We start from the raw sequence: 14,566 nt of genomic DNA on the forward strand, positions 1-14,566 counted from the left end.
CCGGAACGGAGGGAGTAATAAAGATATGTTAATATTAGTATATTAAAAAGTATCTTTTTAAAGAAATAAATATGTTTATTTATTAATTTATATGGTATCAAGTGCATTTTTTTAATATATTTTATTATAAATATATGTAGCGCTTCGTAATTACGGTTGCGGTTACGATTTTGTAATTTTTTTAAAATTTAAAATCCTATCTAAACCGTAAATAAGCAATTATTTAAATTAAATCTGCAACCAACCAGCATTTCATGATTATCCACAAAATACGATTCGGTTACTAGTAGAGCGGTTGGGCCGATCAGGTATACACCCCTAATTTGTGGTAACATTCCGCTATAATCAAATCTGTTTTTATTTCTTGTTCATCCTAATTGATACAAGTTTGTTTGAGTCGATCTAATAAAGTTTGACTAAGCTAACGTCTCCTCCCAAAAACAGATTTGCTTGGATTTTCAATTAAAATACTAAACATGACCAATGATATTTATCATATTTATGTTCATTTTAAATGTCATTAATTTAATAAAAAATAAAAGTATTACGTATCATAACAAAAATGTGAAAATCAAACTTTTTTCCACGGAAACGTTGACTATATATTAATTGAATGGTATCCTGTACGTTAAAAAAATGAACGGTACGAGACTAATTTTAAAAAAATAAAATTTATGGATATTCTACACTTCATCATAAAAGTTAATATATTAGATCTGAATATTAAAAATAATAAATATGAATTATTTATATACCAGAGATTTTTTATTATTGATTAGCAAATTTATGAACAATTAACATCAGATATACTCAGATATTAGCGTGAGATACTCAAATATTTAATCGCGTCATTCTGTATCAATTTTAACGCATGCAATCCGTAATTATGCGCGAAAATATTTAAATCGAGATTTTTTCTTTGACTCGAATATTTAATCGAGATTGCGCAGTACAAAAGAGGGGGTAAGTTGTAAAAACAAGTCCCGTCCCGTGTGTCGAAGTCAAAGCGAAATTGACTAGGTACCCTCCCGTCACTAATTTGTTTGTATTTCACTCCTTTAATTATCTCTCTTTCTGACTCCTCTCAATCTCTCTCTCGCAGCAATCTCTCCCAATCTCTCCCAAGAAGAGAAAGAGAGAGACTAGTTGTTCTTCTCCGATGGCGTTTACAATAAAGAACGTGAACAAAATCAGGCAAATCGTACGACTGAAGCTAGTAATGCAGCGGTGGAAAAGCATGAGCGTGACGGCGAAACGCGTTCCTTCAGGTTCACTGGGAGTGTACGTGGGAGTGGAACGGTGTCGTTTCGTGATTCCAACGCGGTACTTGAAACTGCCGCTATTCGTGTCGCTTCTGGAGAAAGCGGAGGAAGAGTACGGGTTTCAGAGTGACGGCGGCTTGGTTTTGCCCTGCGAAGTTGATTTTTTCGAAGCAGCTTTGGAGCTTTTGGAGAGAGATGAGCATAAGTTCGGTGGAATTCAATACGATGAGTTGTTCGAATTGTTCTCGTCTTCGTCATCTTCATTCGAATGTGATGTTTCGAAAGGTGCGTTTACGCCTCTGTTGCACCGCAAAGCTAGGGTTTGAAATTCAATTACAGTGACAATTACAATCCCGATTATTTAATTTAGGGGTTCAATTACAGGGGAGATTGAAATAGTTTGGACGTCCTTGAACTCGTTGTTATCTATTAGTTCATACAATGAGTCTCAGTGTGATGTTGTTTTTGTATTTTCCGGTGCTTTTTTTTGATTTTGTTCAAGTACCAATATCCGGTTATGACGATGATGATGAAAATTTGAATATTTGATTTTGTTCATTCGTTGTTTTTTGGTTTTCTGTCTTGAATTGTTTAATTAGCGGCTGTAAAATTTGGATTTCGACTGCAAAGGTTAACCTAACCACGAGCACGAAGCATACTATTTTACCCCATTTATCTATCTTATCAACGCATTAATTAAATAATTCACAGAGTTACGTGAGAGCTTGAAATACCCTATCGAAACAATGATAAAATGAATTTTACTTGTTTAAATTAAACAATAATCCTTTATAGTTTTAAAATTTTCATCAGACTAGAATCATATTTTTAAATTTTATCCGTGTATTTGAAAGAATATTAATTTCTTTGATTTTAATAAATTTATTTAAGGGTTTTAGTCCCTAATCTAACACAATAATTCACAACCCTTAGATTTTTATTTCAAAAGTCCGGATTGAAGATTTTTTTTTATCTTCCACTATAAATATCTGCTATAACGCCAGTCAAATAGCGTTTTATTTAAATGGTTCATGACATACGATTGTTAAGGATTATTGACCCTTTATTTAAACGTTGAACTTGCAATTGAGTTGTATTACTTTTTCCGTCTTTTTCATTTCTTTACACTTTCCTTTTTGGCATGTACCAATTATTTCTTTACATTTCAAAACTTATCAAAAATAGCCAATGAGTCCCTCCATTTCCCCACTTTTCTTCCTTTGACACTACTTTTATCTCCACTATCTCTCTTATATAAATTAAAAACTAATGAGTCTCATCAGGTCATCCACTTTTCTTTCTATTTTTCACTACTTTATACATATTAGTTAATTTTTGTGCCCAATCCTTTTGATAACAAATCAAAAGGACGGAGGAGTACATGCATATTCAACTTCATACAATAAATCATTGACAAATAATAAGAACAATGTGATTTATTTTAAAGCTCTTTTTCACATTTTCAATAATAAAATTTTAGTAACAGCTAGTATTGTAATGAATGATATTCAGTACATCAAAAATCATTTAACTGTAAATCGGTTATTGTATTGTTATAGCAAATGGAAGGACAAATAAGTTTTCCATCGTCCGTTTGTTAGTTTTTTGTCTACAATCAAATTTTGAATCTCCGATAATTTAACATAAATAAATTGGGTCAATTATTGCATTCGTGTTGACCCGGCCGATTTTTTAAAAGGTCAATATTTTAAAATTCGATGATAAATCACTAAAATATTGGTTAAATATATTTGTCAATCAATTTTTAATACATCGCCGATATATTTTTTAATCTTTAAAAATTATCCGATAAATTGTAAATTAATAAATCAGTCGAATAATTTAGATTTTTAAAATTTATAATCATGTTGTTGACGTAGATTTGTGTGTAAATTAGCAATTATTCAATTATCAAAGTGGAAAAGCCAATTGTTCCATATTTTTGTTTATGGTGTTTTAGAAAACGTCTTTGAGATTTTTCATTAAATAGCAAGCGATATAGGCTCATCATGATCTAAATGGGTGCAATGTCCCCTTATGACATGCTTAGAAGTATAATCAGATTTCAAACTCAAGACTTGACATAAAAATAGATGTGTTACATAATATTCAACGAAGCGAAACTAAATTTAGTTTAAGATCCATTTACGTTTTGGTTTACAATTGGAATAAGGGAAAACATGTTTACAAATAAGTTTAATATGCATGACTATGATTAGGAATGTGCAAATTACTCCCTCCGTCTTTCCCGATTGTTATCGTTTTTGGGAGAGTATTCGGCACGCATTTTAAGATAAAGAAAAAGTATAGTTCTATAACTTTTTAAAAAAAAATTATTTTTCTGAATAAAAGTTTAAACATTCCATTTTTATTCAGAAAAAGAAAATTTTAAAAAAAAGTTATAAAACTATACTTTTTATTCATCTTAAAATGCGTGTCAGACACTCTTTCACAAACGATAACAATTGAGAGGGACGGAGGGAGTACATTTTTTAGAAGAATATAAAATATCATGAGCAAGAAATAATGAATGATGGCTTAATAAGATATGCGTGTGAAAAATATAATTTTATTATTCAACGAGATTCTGCGACACAATTCGTATAATTGTTTAGATTTATTGTAACTAAATAATGCTCAAATGAAGGTAATATATTAGCAAAACTTAGATTTTTTTTTTATTTTTTTTAACCTTTTGTTATCCTATATTAAAATTTTATTTATACTACATGAATGATGTATGAAGACAGAATAAGGAAGAAGAATTGGGCTTATAGACCGATAGGGAGATGAAATATTGGGCCGAACCATGCATAAGGCCTACATAATCCATTAAGTAAAAGGGGTCACAACAGGAAAATTGAAGTCGTAGAAGATTGTAGTAGCAAGGGGAGAAAATGATGAATTATTACACGTGGCCAAGAGAAAAATTGAGAAAGGTCTAGAAATATCGCGAAGAGGATAAAGCTGGGGGCCGCATACAAAAACCCAACTACCCACCCGCCAAAGCAGAAACAACATCCTCCCCGCTTCTAATTTTAATTTTAGGGTTTCCAATTGAAATAAGCAAACTGAAATTGATCTGTTCCGATGATGATGACGACGACTACTCAGAAGAGAAAGGCAGTGGATCAAGTCAACCATGATTTCTCCGACTTCTCTCTTTCCTCTCCCGCTACCAAAATCCGTCGACTCGTAAGCTCTCCCTCTCTCTCTCTCTCTCTCTCTCTCCCTTTCTCTCTGTCTCTCGCCGTCTCTCTCTCTCTCTCTCTCCCTCTCCCTCTCCCTCTCCCTTTCTCTCTGTCTCTCGCCGTCCGTCTCTCTCTCTCTCCCTCCCTCCCTCCCACCCCCCCCTCTCTCTCTCTCCCCCCTTCCTTGATAATCAAAAGTAATTTGAATTGATTGATTGTTGGTTCAGGATTATCTGGAATTGGCACCAATAATGGAGGAAGATGAACACCAAGTAGAAGAAGAATCATATACGCCTCCTGCTCCTTTTGTACAACAAGAAGAAACACCAGTAGGTGTAGGAGAGGTTGAAAATGAAGAGAGAGCTATTGTTCTGTTCAATCCCAACAATACTATTATCCAATCCTCTCCTTCTACATTTTCTCTCACTCCTCACATCCTTGAACGCTTGAAAGGTATGCTCCTCCTCCGTATGTAATGCTGCCTTTTTAATTACTAATATTATTTGAATTTTGGTTGATCTAAGCTACTGTAATTTGACTATACAGGCCATGGAGATCTCTGGTCTAAACACAAGAATTTGTTGAACAATTCTTCAGCTCAACAAGGCGAGGACACGACATTGGAGGATGATGAGAGCTCGGACCGGTGTTTGGCCGTTGTTCCTTGGGTCCTCTCTCACTTATCTCCACCACCGCAGACTGTACCATCCCCAGCTGTACAAATAGATGCTTCTGAGACTATGATGATGGAAGATGAACAACTAAACGAGCAAGAGGTTGCAAGTATGGACATTGAACAAGAAGAGTGTAATAATAACGGCGGCATTCAACATTGGCCAGAAGATGGATTTGGTGGACCAGGTGGCGTTGGTTTCCATCAGTGGCAACAACAGCATTGTATGGTACCTTCGCAGCTTCCTCACAATGCTGCTGCACCAACAGCAACTCCTGTTGTTTGGTTCCGTTAATGTTATAATTTTTGGGAAAAATATTGTCCATTCGTGCAGGAGGGTGAAAGACCGGAGGCTGTCTAGGAAGCATCAACAATTGGGCTGGCTTGTTTGTAGAATTTGCCAAAAGCTTAGGGTTTTACAGGTTTCGATTGCCATTTTATGCTCGCAGTGTAGTATGCCTTAGCTAAGAAAAACTCAGATGTATTACGTCAAGAATTTTGATCCTCAAGGCTTTGTTCCAGTAATCTTGCCTATAAAACGGTCGTGATTTTTTCCTGCTCGTCTTGTATTGAATGGTTTTTAGTTTGAAATCCCTTTTAATCTGAGAATGTTGCCTAAAGCTATGTTTCTTTTAAGCTCCTTGAAAATTATTTAAGCTATTCGAGAATTATCCAACTCGAGAGGTATGGTACATTTGTGGCACTATTTAATCTAGATATTATTTTTGTAGTTGCTCTAATTTGGTGATCATTATGTGTTATTAAATGCAAAAAAGTAAACTCTTGAAAGTATAGACTAAACATCATAGTATGCATCTCCGGTTCACAAGGGTTGGTCAGAAAAATAAAAGAAACAAATAGAAGTTCATCAGGCTTGATAACCTGAACAAGATAAACTAACTATTTCTCATCACCTTTCATCTCAACAAATTTCCATTACGCACTTGAACAGAACAAGAATTCATAAACAGGGGCTCAAACCCCAAAATAAACAAAAGAATTATTGAGGAATTAAATTACTTTACAAAATTAACCATGTGTTGATAGTTATTAGTATCATTTGTGCCTATGTGACCATGGGAGAAATACAACAAGATGATCTAAAATGCTACCACTAAAAGAGTGTATAGGACATCCTTCTACATTGTCTAATTTTCTTGCATCTTCTTGTCGAGAACATGACATGGTTTGTAAGTTGAGTAGCAGGTACGGGGAATAGCAAATTTGAAAAAGCTAGTTTGGGAGGGGATTTTGCAGTTGTTTTTCTTTTTCTCAATCCCCGGAGATATATGTCTTCTGTGCATAATATTTTTTCTCGCTTGCTTCCTTCTTGGCATTGCGTTTCTGCACATTGGGAACATCAGTTCCGGCATTTGCAGTATGATAGAATATGAACGAATGTATAACACAAGAACAGACTACTTTCATTAATATTCTCCAGCAAAGTTAAGAAATATAACAAATACATTAAATTACCATCTAAACCAATTCTATATCACGACGACTCTTGTTTATTTTACCCGCTCATAAATTGCCATCTTGAGTGTTAAAAGGCAATTTAATGTAATGTACATTTGAATCCAGTCAGTCAGTCGCTACATGTACAAATATCGCACTTGAATGTGTAAAGTTAAAAGTAACACTGACCACAAAATTAACAAGTGTAGCTTTCCAAACGAATTAAATTAAAAAATTCAAACTAGGGACCGCTAGTGTCTAATTGGCAACAGAGACTAAATAATATATTAGCCTAGTATGTTTTAATTGATTTTTAATAGTTTAGCATTCCACTCTTGGCGTTGCTATTCCAAAAGTTTTTTTAACAAAAAATTAGACATGAAGTCCAAACAGATTTTTATGCTACTATTATTACTCTCTTCCGCCTTCAGTTCCTTTTCTGCAGCTGCTCAAAAAATTAAAAAAAATCAAGAATTATATAGTTACCACAACTTCCCATTTTTTTCTCTTAAAACCCGGAAACCTATACCTACTAGAGTAATAAAGGCAGTTTTACTCCGAGTCGGACGACACTGAATATTTGGTTTGGTTAACTTTTAAACCATACAAGTTTAATAGTTGAATTTTGAAAGCAAACTGAACCAAAATGTGGATAAACAGTTAGTTCCAACAGAGAAAAATATTTCACAAATGCCTAAAATATACAGCAAACAACTTTGCTAACCACTGACAAAGTAAAAACTTGGGTTAAGTTTTCAATAATGTTGCTAAACCTTTTGTCCTATGCTTGTACTTTCTTCTATTATTTAACCACTCAATAATTCAGATTTTGTTTTAGCATGCGAGACGGCAGCCGTAACATCCGGTTCATACAAGAAACCCACTAACTGGATGAATAACTCGGTGCAATCATGTGAATGAAAAAAAATGATGTATAAATATATACCTGGTAAATTTCATGATTATCTACGATTCGTTGAGCTACTGTGGTGGTAGTAATATCTTTTGGGCTCTCAATCATCCGGAAAATTCCCATGCTTTTTGGAACTGCATAAGGATCAACTGCCCCCTGCATTAATGCATGAACTTACAGTCAGAGGAGTTTCTAGATGTACATCAAATAGTAGCTAGTAATGTCTGTCCACTAAATACAAGCTGATAGTGCGCAACTTACATTCAGAGTAGAGTTTCTCTCAGAAACTGTTCCATGTACAACCAAAGAGATGTTGAATGTTGTTATCTGTTCGTTATGGATTATGAAAACAGTGTTAAAAAAATGTAAGATCAAAGTAGCAGATTAAAAATTTGGGAACAGTGTGAGTGAAAAAAAGAGAGCCGTATAGCAAGAGGATATCAAATTTTAAAATGTTCTAGAAAAGCCCGATAGAGGAATATAGAACGACAAATCTGCATTTCCTTTAGAGGTACCACATGATTTTGAAGCAGTTTTGCTACTTCAATAAGATTGTTTCTCTGACAACACAACATAATATTTACCCACTTCGATGTTTTCTCTGGGCACACCAATATTTACTTCTATATAGTTCCAAGCTAATATACTTAATTGTTTCCAGTCCTCTAAACATTTAATTATTTATGATTCACATTGGCCAGCTTGCAACAAGATTCATGGTAAAACAAACCAGACTCCTTATCCGAGGATCCTCTAATACATTATTTGACAACTATATTTTAGACCACAGTAGACACTCCTTGTCTTTTTCAATACAAATCAAGGTTAACAAAATCTTTTAAAAAAAGGTTGCTCGTTCAAAATTTTCTAAACATAATTTCTTTTAGGTTCTTAAAAGAAGGTTAACCTCACTATTCAACTGTATAAAGGAGCGGATAAGTATTTTAGACCGATACAACTGTGTGGCAGTACCAATAACACAATCTGTTATGCTACCTGGTCCCAACACCAAATAATTGGTCAATCAGTATCGCTATCAGGATTATGCAGGAATTTTCTCTGAACAAATAAGATGCATTTGTGTCAAGAAGACGAAATATGGTCTGTTTTGCTTCTGTTTTATTAGGATAGGGTGGTGAATATTATAATATGCCCGTGCAATGGATTGGGCCTACTTTACAGATTGTTAATTTTTTTAAACTTAAAACCCATGTTACCCAGACTCGGGTATGGGTGTCGGACACGGGTTCATATCCAAGTGTCGGACTTGACAATATTCTGAAAAATTTACATGTTTTTGGCCTAAAATAAGTGTCCAAGTGTCCATACCCACGTCCGAGTGTCGAGTGTCCGACACGGGTACTCGAAGCAAAATGAAGAGTCTGGGTAACTAAGCTTAAAACAAAATGTATACGTTTTTTATGTGAAAATAATTAAACAAACCATGTCCTTAGTAACTTCCCAGGGTGCACCAATAATGACTTCATCCACATGACGACAGGCTAGTACACTAAGACTGCGTTCATGTAGGTGCATAAGTGGAAAATGACTTCCCCTGTGCTCACTGCATCAAAAAGAAACAGCCTTGTTATTGACCTTAATTAGGGAATATAAACAAATTTTAAGATAGTTGTTTACTTATATAAGTATCAGTAGGATTTCATTGTATTAAAAAGGAAAGATATGTTGTAGTCTTTCAAGGCAAATATTGGGATTGAAATCATCATAATTAGGATGTTTATTATCATATACGCGCATCTTAGAGCGCATCTAGTTGTCCTACATCTTTTGCTCTATAACCTTATACAGGATGGTAGTGATAAGCAACAAGGCAAAGATGAAAGAAATGTAATTGACATTATTACATACATACATTTAGAAGTAAAAATGGAATGCTACATGCAATTATTGTTCATACCTGATAGTCTGATCAGTGTAGATTCCAACGAGCAGAAAATCCCCAAGTTTCCGAGCATTCTTAAGAATCTGTATAATCATAAATCGTAAAAAAATAGCAGAAAAGAAGTGATTCAGTAGTCTATTCGAACCAAAGTTACTGCTACTATTTTAAAGGAAAATATTACACTAAGATGATGTTAATAGGGATGCTTCTCTATGAAATTTCTGTGCCACTTGAACTTTGTTGATAAGTAGCTACGCCTAATTTAGAAGACTTGTATTCCTTGATTATTGTTTATTAATGTCCACATATTTATAGAACACCACAAAACTGGTATATATATATATCAAAAGTACCATCAAGTCAAGTTGCCTCTAGGCATTTTTACCAGCCCAGCCTCATCACCAAAGAAAATCAAGTATTTCGACTATTTCAGGGTTGAATATACAACTCTACAAATCAAATTTTGTAGAATACTGTTTGCGCTATTGTTTACAATTTGTTTTAAAACCTGCCATGTGTACATGATTACATCCTAGCACAGAAAGGAAGCAAAACTGCTACAAGCTAAGCTAAAACTCAAAATGAAACTGTAAAGATATATATTGGTAAAAAAATATCAAGGGATATCTATTAACCTAACAATATTGCTTTTAAAAAAAAAAGGAATAGCAATACTCCATTATCTAAATTTACATTTGGTCAGAGATAGCCACAATAAATGACTGAAATATGTAGGGCGCTACATTTATATCATATAACCCACATAATTATGGACCTTGTTAGCTTATAAGCAATAAAGGTTCTGTTACTTCTGTATTATACAAACGGAGCACCTTTTATATGAAGTGAAAAAAGAGGCCACTAACCACCAAGGTATGAACAAACACATGTTGAAAGTGAAAATTATACTTAACTTGTGAAGGCACTAATATTTATAGGTGTTGAGCAGTCTTAGTTTGTAATTCTGTCTACCTCGTATCCACCATGGTTCTTGAATTACAAGAGAAGTTTTACTACATAAACTTGCTAAGCCGTCAAGGTTTGTACGATCACTTACATTGGCCATCATAGCGACTATATAACACTCTGTATAATCATGAGTACAAGTCTGCGTTCATATCTCTTTTGGATTTAGCTCGTGGATATCTCATTTTGCAAGTGAAAGGATTAGCTTGGTCACAGTTTTCAACTCCCCTCCATCAATTTATTAGGCCTCCTAGAAAGTGTCATATTCTGTAAACTTATCTATTTCAGGGTCCATATGTATGATTTGTAATACCCATGCCTTGTACTGATGAACCAGAAACAGTACATATAGAGTTGTAACTAGTTTTACGAAATAGCACAATTTCCTCGAGATACATCAAATTACCCTATATATTAGCAGGGCAAGTAAATCGGTATCCTGGTTGTCAGTTGTCACAACTTCAGATGTGTTACAATATATTTGTAAATAATTTAAGTACGGCGTGTGTTTGTCACGAGCCAGAAGGCATAGTTCAAGCTCCCCGGAAATAAGAATATATTCTGATAAGATATGCAACACTACAGGAACAGATAAAAACCATCAAATTTAAGTGGTTCACAGATACCATTCCCAACTATAATATTCTTTTCATGGGATTTGGGAGAATTTATCATAGAATATTGAACCATTATATATACATATCTGTTTATTTAGACTTCTTTATCAATATTTTAAAGTTCAGTCAGCACGTTTAAAGCTTAAATTATAAATTAAATGCAGCAGAAATATGATATAGACATTAGATATACAACTAACAAAAGTTAATTCTTCACAGCTTCATGAAAAATATCACATGAAATCCCAGTACTACAGACAATACAAACCTCAACATGTCCAGCATGGAAAAGATCAAATGCTCCATCAATGTAAACCACGTGAGCATTTGGTCCAGGCCCCTAATAATACATTAAAAATAATGAGATGAAGTGACAAAAGCGTCAGAGGATAGCAAAAGATTGACACAATTGATGGTGGCTAAGATGGCCAAGAAATATACTGTAGGTGTCTAATCTAGAAAAAAGCAACCATTAATTTTAGCACAGAAAAGAATAACTAACAAACAGAGTCAAATATAAGGTCAGTACCATATAATAAAAAAACAAAAGTGACATACCTTGCCATTTGAAAACTGCACAATTCTTCTAGATGTCGGTAGAAAATGAGACATTTGCTGACCGTTAGCAACCTTCTTATTATTCTCAAGTTTGTTCATTGTATCAGTTTCAATGTGTTGAGATGATACATTGTCATCTTCATGACCTTTCGAATCCTTTTGAGAATCAAGTATCCTTCCTACAGATAGTATGCAATACATCTCATAAAAATTAAAAATCATTACTGAAATATAAAATTCCGATAAAGTTCAAGCGGATAAACATAAGGTTCTAGGTTACAAATAAAAACTGATTTTACCCTAACACCGAAAACTAAGGGGCAGCGACAATTTCGACAAAATTAACCTCCAGGGTTGAAAGCTCAAGTAACATGATTAGCATTTTAGCACGTAAGGATTCTGACCAAAAAGAAGAAAAAATATCTGGCCATTGTTTTTCGGGTAAAATCGATCCCGGGAAATTAAAATACCCACGCACACATCTGTGTCCACCAGGACTCCAACACTTGACCTCTTTTTACCTAGGGGTATCCACTGGGTTACAATTTAAGGGATGAATCTTGCCATATTTGGTCCAACTAATTTTAAAATACACAATCTTTACTAAAGAATGAGATAATAGTAGTACCTACAATGTCTGTGCTCGAGACACCTTCAGTGCGCTTGATCTGCTTGTAACGGCCAGCACTTTTCGCAAGAGCGTAAGCATCAGTTCCATCAGGAAGTAGGCAAGGATCATCACCATGTATAATATAGTCAATTTTATGATCATTGAAGAGACGTTTCATGAACTCTTCAGTAATCTCATATGGAGCATCCGCTATAACTTCGTCTACCCACTTCAATCCACTTACAAGAGTCAGCCTGGAATTAAATTTTCATCAGATAATACAAAAAAGGAGCATCTGCTTGAACTGTTACTTTATATTGCTGACAAGGTCTTGTAATTAACATATTCATAAACAGGTGAACTGTTGACAAGTCGAATAACTATTTGACTTGGAATCTAATCCAATGAGTTCAAATAAGCAGTATATCTGGATGCCACCACCTAAAGATAGTGAACTCGATAAATATAAAAACCATACAAAGACAGAGGTGATAACAACTATGACATGCATAAAAGATTCACAATCTTCTATTTAACATAAACACAACAGCTCTAATGCCAACAATATATACATCGTACAGACTGGAAAATCTGATTATTTGACTTACAACAGTAGTAGATAGTTCAAATCGTTTATTCATCTTACAAAAAAACAACAATTCGGACATCGGATAAATAGAAGTATATCTAATTGAAGAGGTGTTTTTCAGTAAATGCTATACAGGGCGTCATATAAAACTCTTATGCTTAGGTCATATAATAATAATGATAGAATATTTCTAAATTGAACAGTGAAAATAGGTCACCTTTCTTCCATAGATAAAACAGGGGGGCCTTTGTTGGCTATAATTTGCTCATCGCTAACAACTCCAACAATTAATTCATCACCCAGTGCCTTAGCTTGTCTCAATGCATTAGCGTGGCCATAATGCATGAGATCAAAACAACCATCCATGTAAACCCGAACACGCCTTTTCTGATATTTCTTCTTTTGAAAAAGTTTGAAATCGGAGAACATGTAGGGCAAGTGTGGGACACTGATCCCAGCAAAATAGCTAGTGGACAAGCCAAGCAAAGCAGCAGTGAGCATCAAACCACCGAATAAATGAGGGTGATAGTAAACCCCATCCCAAATCGAATTAACACCGTCGAAATCCATATGTCCAGACTCTGTTGTTCAGAGTCCCCAAATGGTGGGCTCAGGAAGAGACACAAACCCTGCAAGATGATAACAATAAATTAGGGATCTAATTCAAGATGACAGCTCATGCAAATAATACAACTCAATTTACAAAAAATAATATATTAAAAAAACACACTCCAGGACAGGGTGTGAGAGGAAAGCTAGACACAAGAGAATGAGCACATCCAAATCTAGGCACTAGTTTACACAATTCAGAAATTAAACATAATATGAAATAAAAGTCCAGAAATCAAAAAAATAAAATCTTTAGGGAATTGAGAAAATAAAGATTCAATCTTTATGAAATTAAAGATTCAATTTTGATGGAATTAAAAGCAAGGGTGTTAAAAAATGTAAGCAGCCCGTGAAGCAGAAGAAGAAAAGAAGGCTGGATGTACAATATCTTGAGAATGGCAGTACAATAAATAAATTAAAAAAAAATAGATGAAAAAATAAAGCCTGAAAATTTGGTGGGGGATATGAGATTAGTATGAAATGAGGGATGAATAAATGAAGACAGACCTTTTAGTGTTGGTGTTCGTGTCTCCTCTGTGTTTGTCTCTGCTTTCTCCTCCTGCCCTCTCTCTCTCTCTCTCACTGTGTTTGAAAGAAGAAATTAATTACTTGGAGACTTGTATTTTGGTTATGTATGAGAATTGAGAGAATACATACACATTGTACACACGTTTAGAAGTGTACAGGTGTGTGTATATGGACACATATACCCCCTCCCCTGTGGCTCTCGATGCACCCCACACACGACTGCAAATGCTCCAATCAAAACACTACACTATATTAGTTATTTAATCATCCTCAACATATATTGTGACTATAAAATATTATTTCCTTTAACTCTAAAAGTATTTTACAGTAATCAAATAAAAAATAATTGTTGTTATAATTAAAATACTTTAACATAATTGTTGGAATCAGGTTCTTCTTTCTGCAAGCGTTTGTATATTCAAATGGTGTTTTTTCTCTCCCCCTTTCTTCTGTTAAGATTGTGGTTTTTATATCCTTGTAAATGGATCCATATGGACCTCTGTATAGGCTTTCCTCACAAGCCCAGAATATCGCCCCAAATTAGTTAGAAGTCCTTCAGGTCTTCTTTCAGTATAATTTTCAACTTTAATTAACCCTCAAAGTAAAGTAACTGAGAATTTTTTAGATGTCATGTTCCATCGATTAGAAGTGGCATAAAATTTCTATTACAAAGAGAGTTTTTGAAGGAA

At 34.3% G+C, this 14,566-nt stretch overlaps 2 protein-coding genes across 2 annotated transcripts; one reads left to right on the plus strand and one right to left on the minus strand.

Moving 5' to 3' along the window:
- The first annotated feature begins 4,237 nt into the window (after nt 1–4,237).
- Nucleotides 4,238–5,686, plus strand: LOC141693262 (uncharacterized). The gene is made up of 3 exons (XM_074498293.1): nt 4,238–4,457; nt 4,681–4,906; nt 5,000–5,686. The coding sequence occupies exons 1-3, from the start codon at nt 4,353–4,355 to the stop codon at nt 5,419–5,421; spliced, it is 753 nt and encodes a 250-aa protein (XP_074354394.1). The 5' UTR covers nt 4,238–4,352; the 3' UTR covers nt 5,422–5,686.
- Nucleotides 5,687–6,090: 404 nt separating this feature from the next.
- Nucleotides 6,091–14,015, minus strand: LOC141689528 (ethanolamine-phosphate cytidylyltransferase-like). The gene is made up of 10 exons (XM_074493850.1): nt 13,857–14,015; nt 12,958–13,369; nt 12,170–12,405; nt 11,542–11,720; nt 11,252–11,323; nt 9,416–9,483; nt 8,941–9,061; nt 7,759–7,824; nt 7,531–7,653; nt 6,091–6,470 (listed from the first exon to the last, which is right to left on the minus strand). Exons 2-10 carry the CDS (start codon nt 13,308–13,310, stop codon nt 6,399–6,401), a joined length of 1,290 nt encoding a protein of 429 aa, XP_074349951.1. The 5' UTR covers nt 13,311–13,369; nt 13,857–14,015; the 3' UTR covers nt 6,091–6,398.
- Nucleotides 14,016–14,566: the final 551 nt, after the last annotated feature.

The sequence above is a fragment of the Apium graveolens genome, chromosome 10, assembly GCF_009905375.1.
Source record: "Apium graveolens cultivar Ventura chromosome 10, ASM990537v1, whole genome shotgun sequence".
NCBI classification, from domain to species: Eukaryota; Viridiplantae; Streptophyta; class Magnoliopsida; order Apiales; family Apiaceae; genus Apium; species Apium graveolens.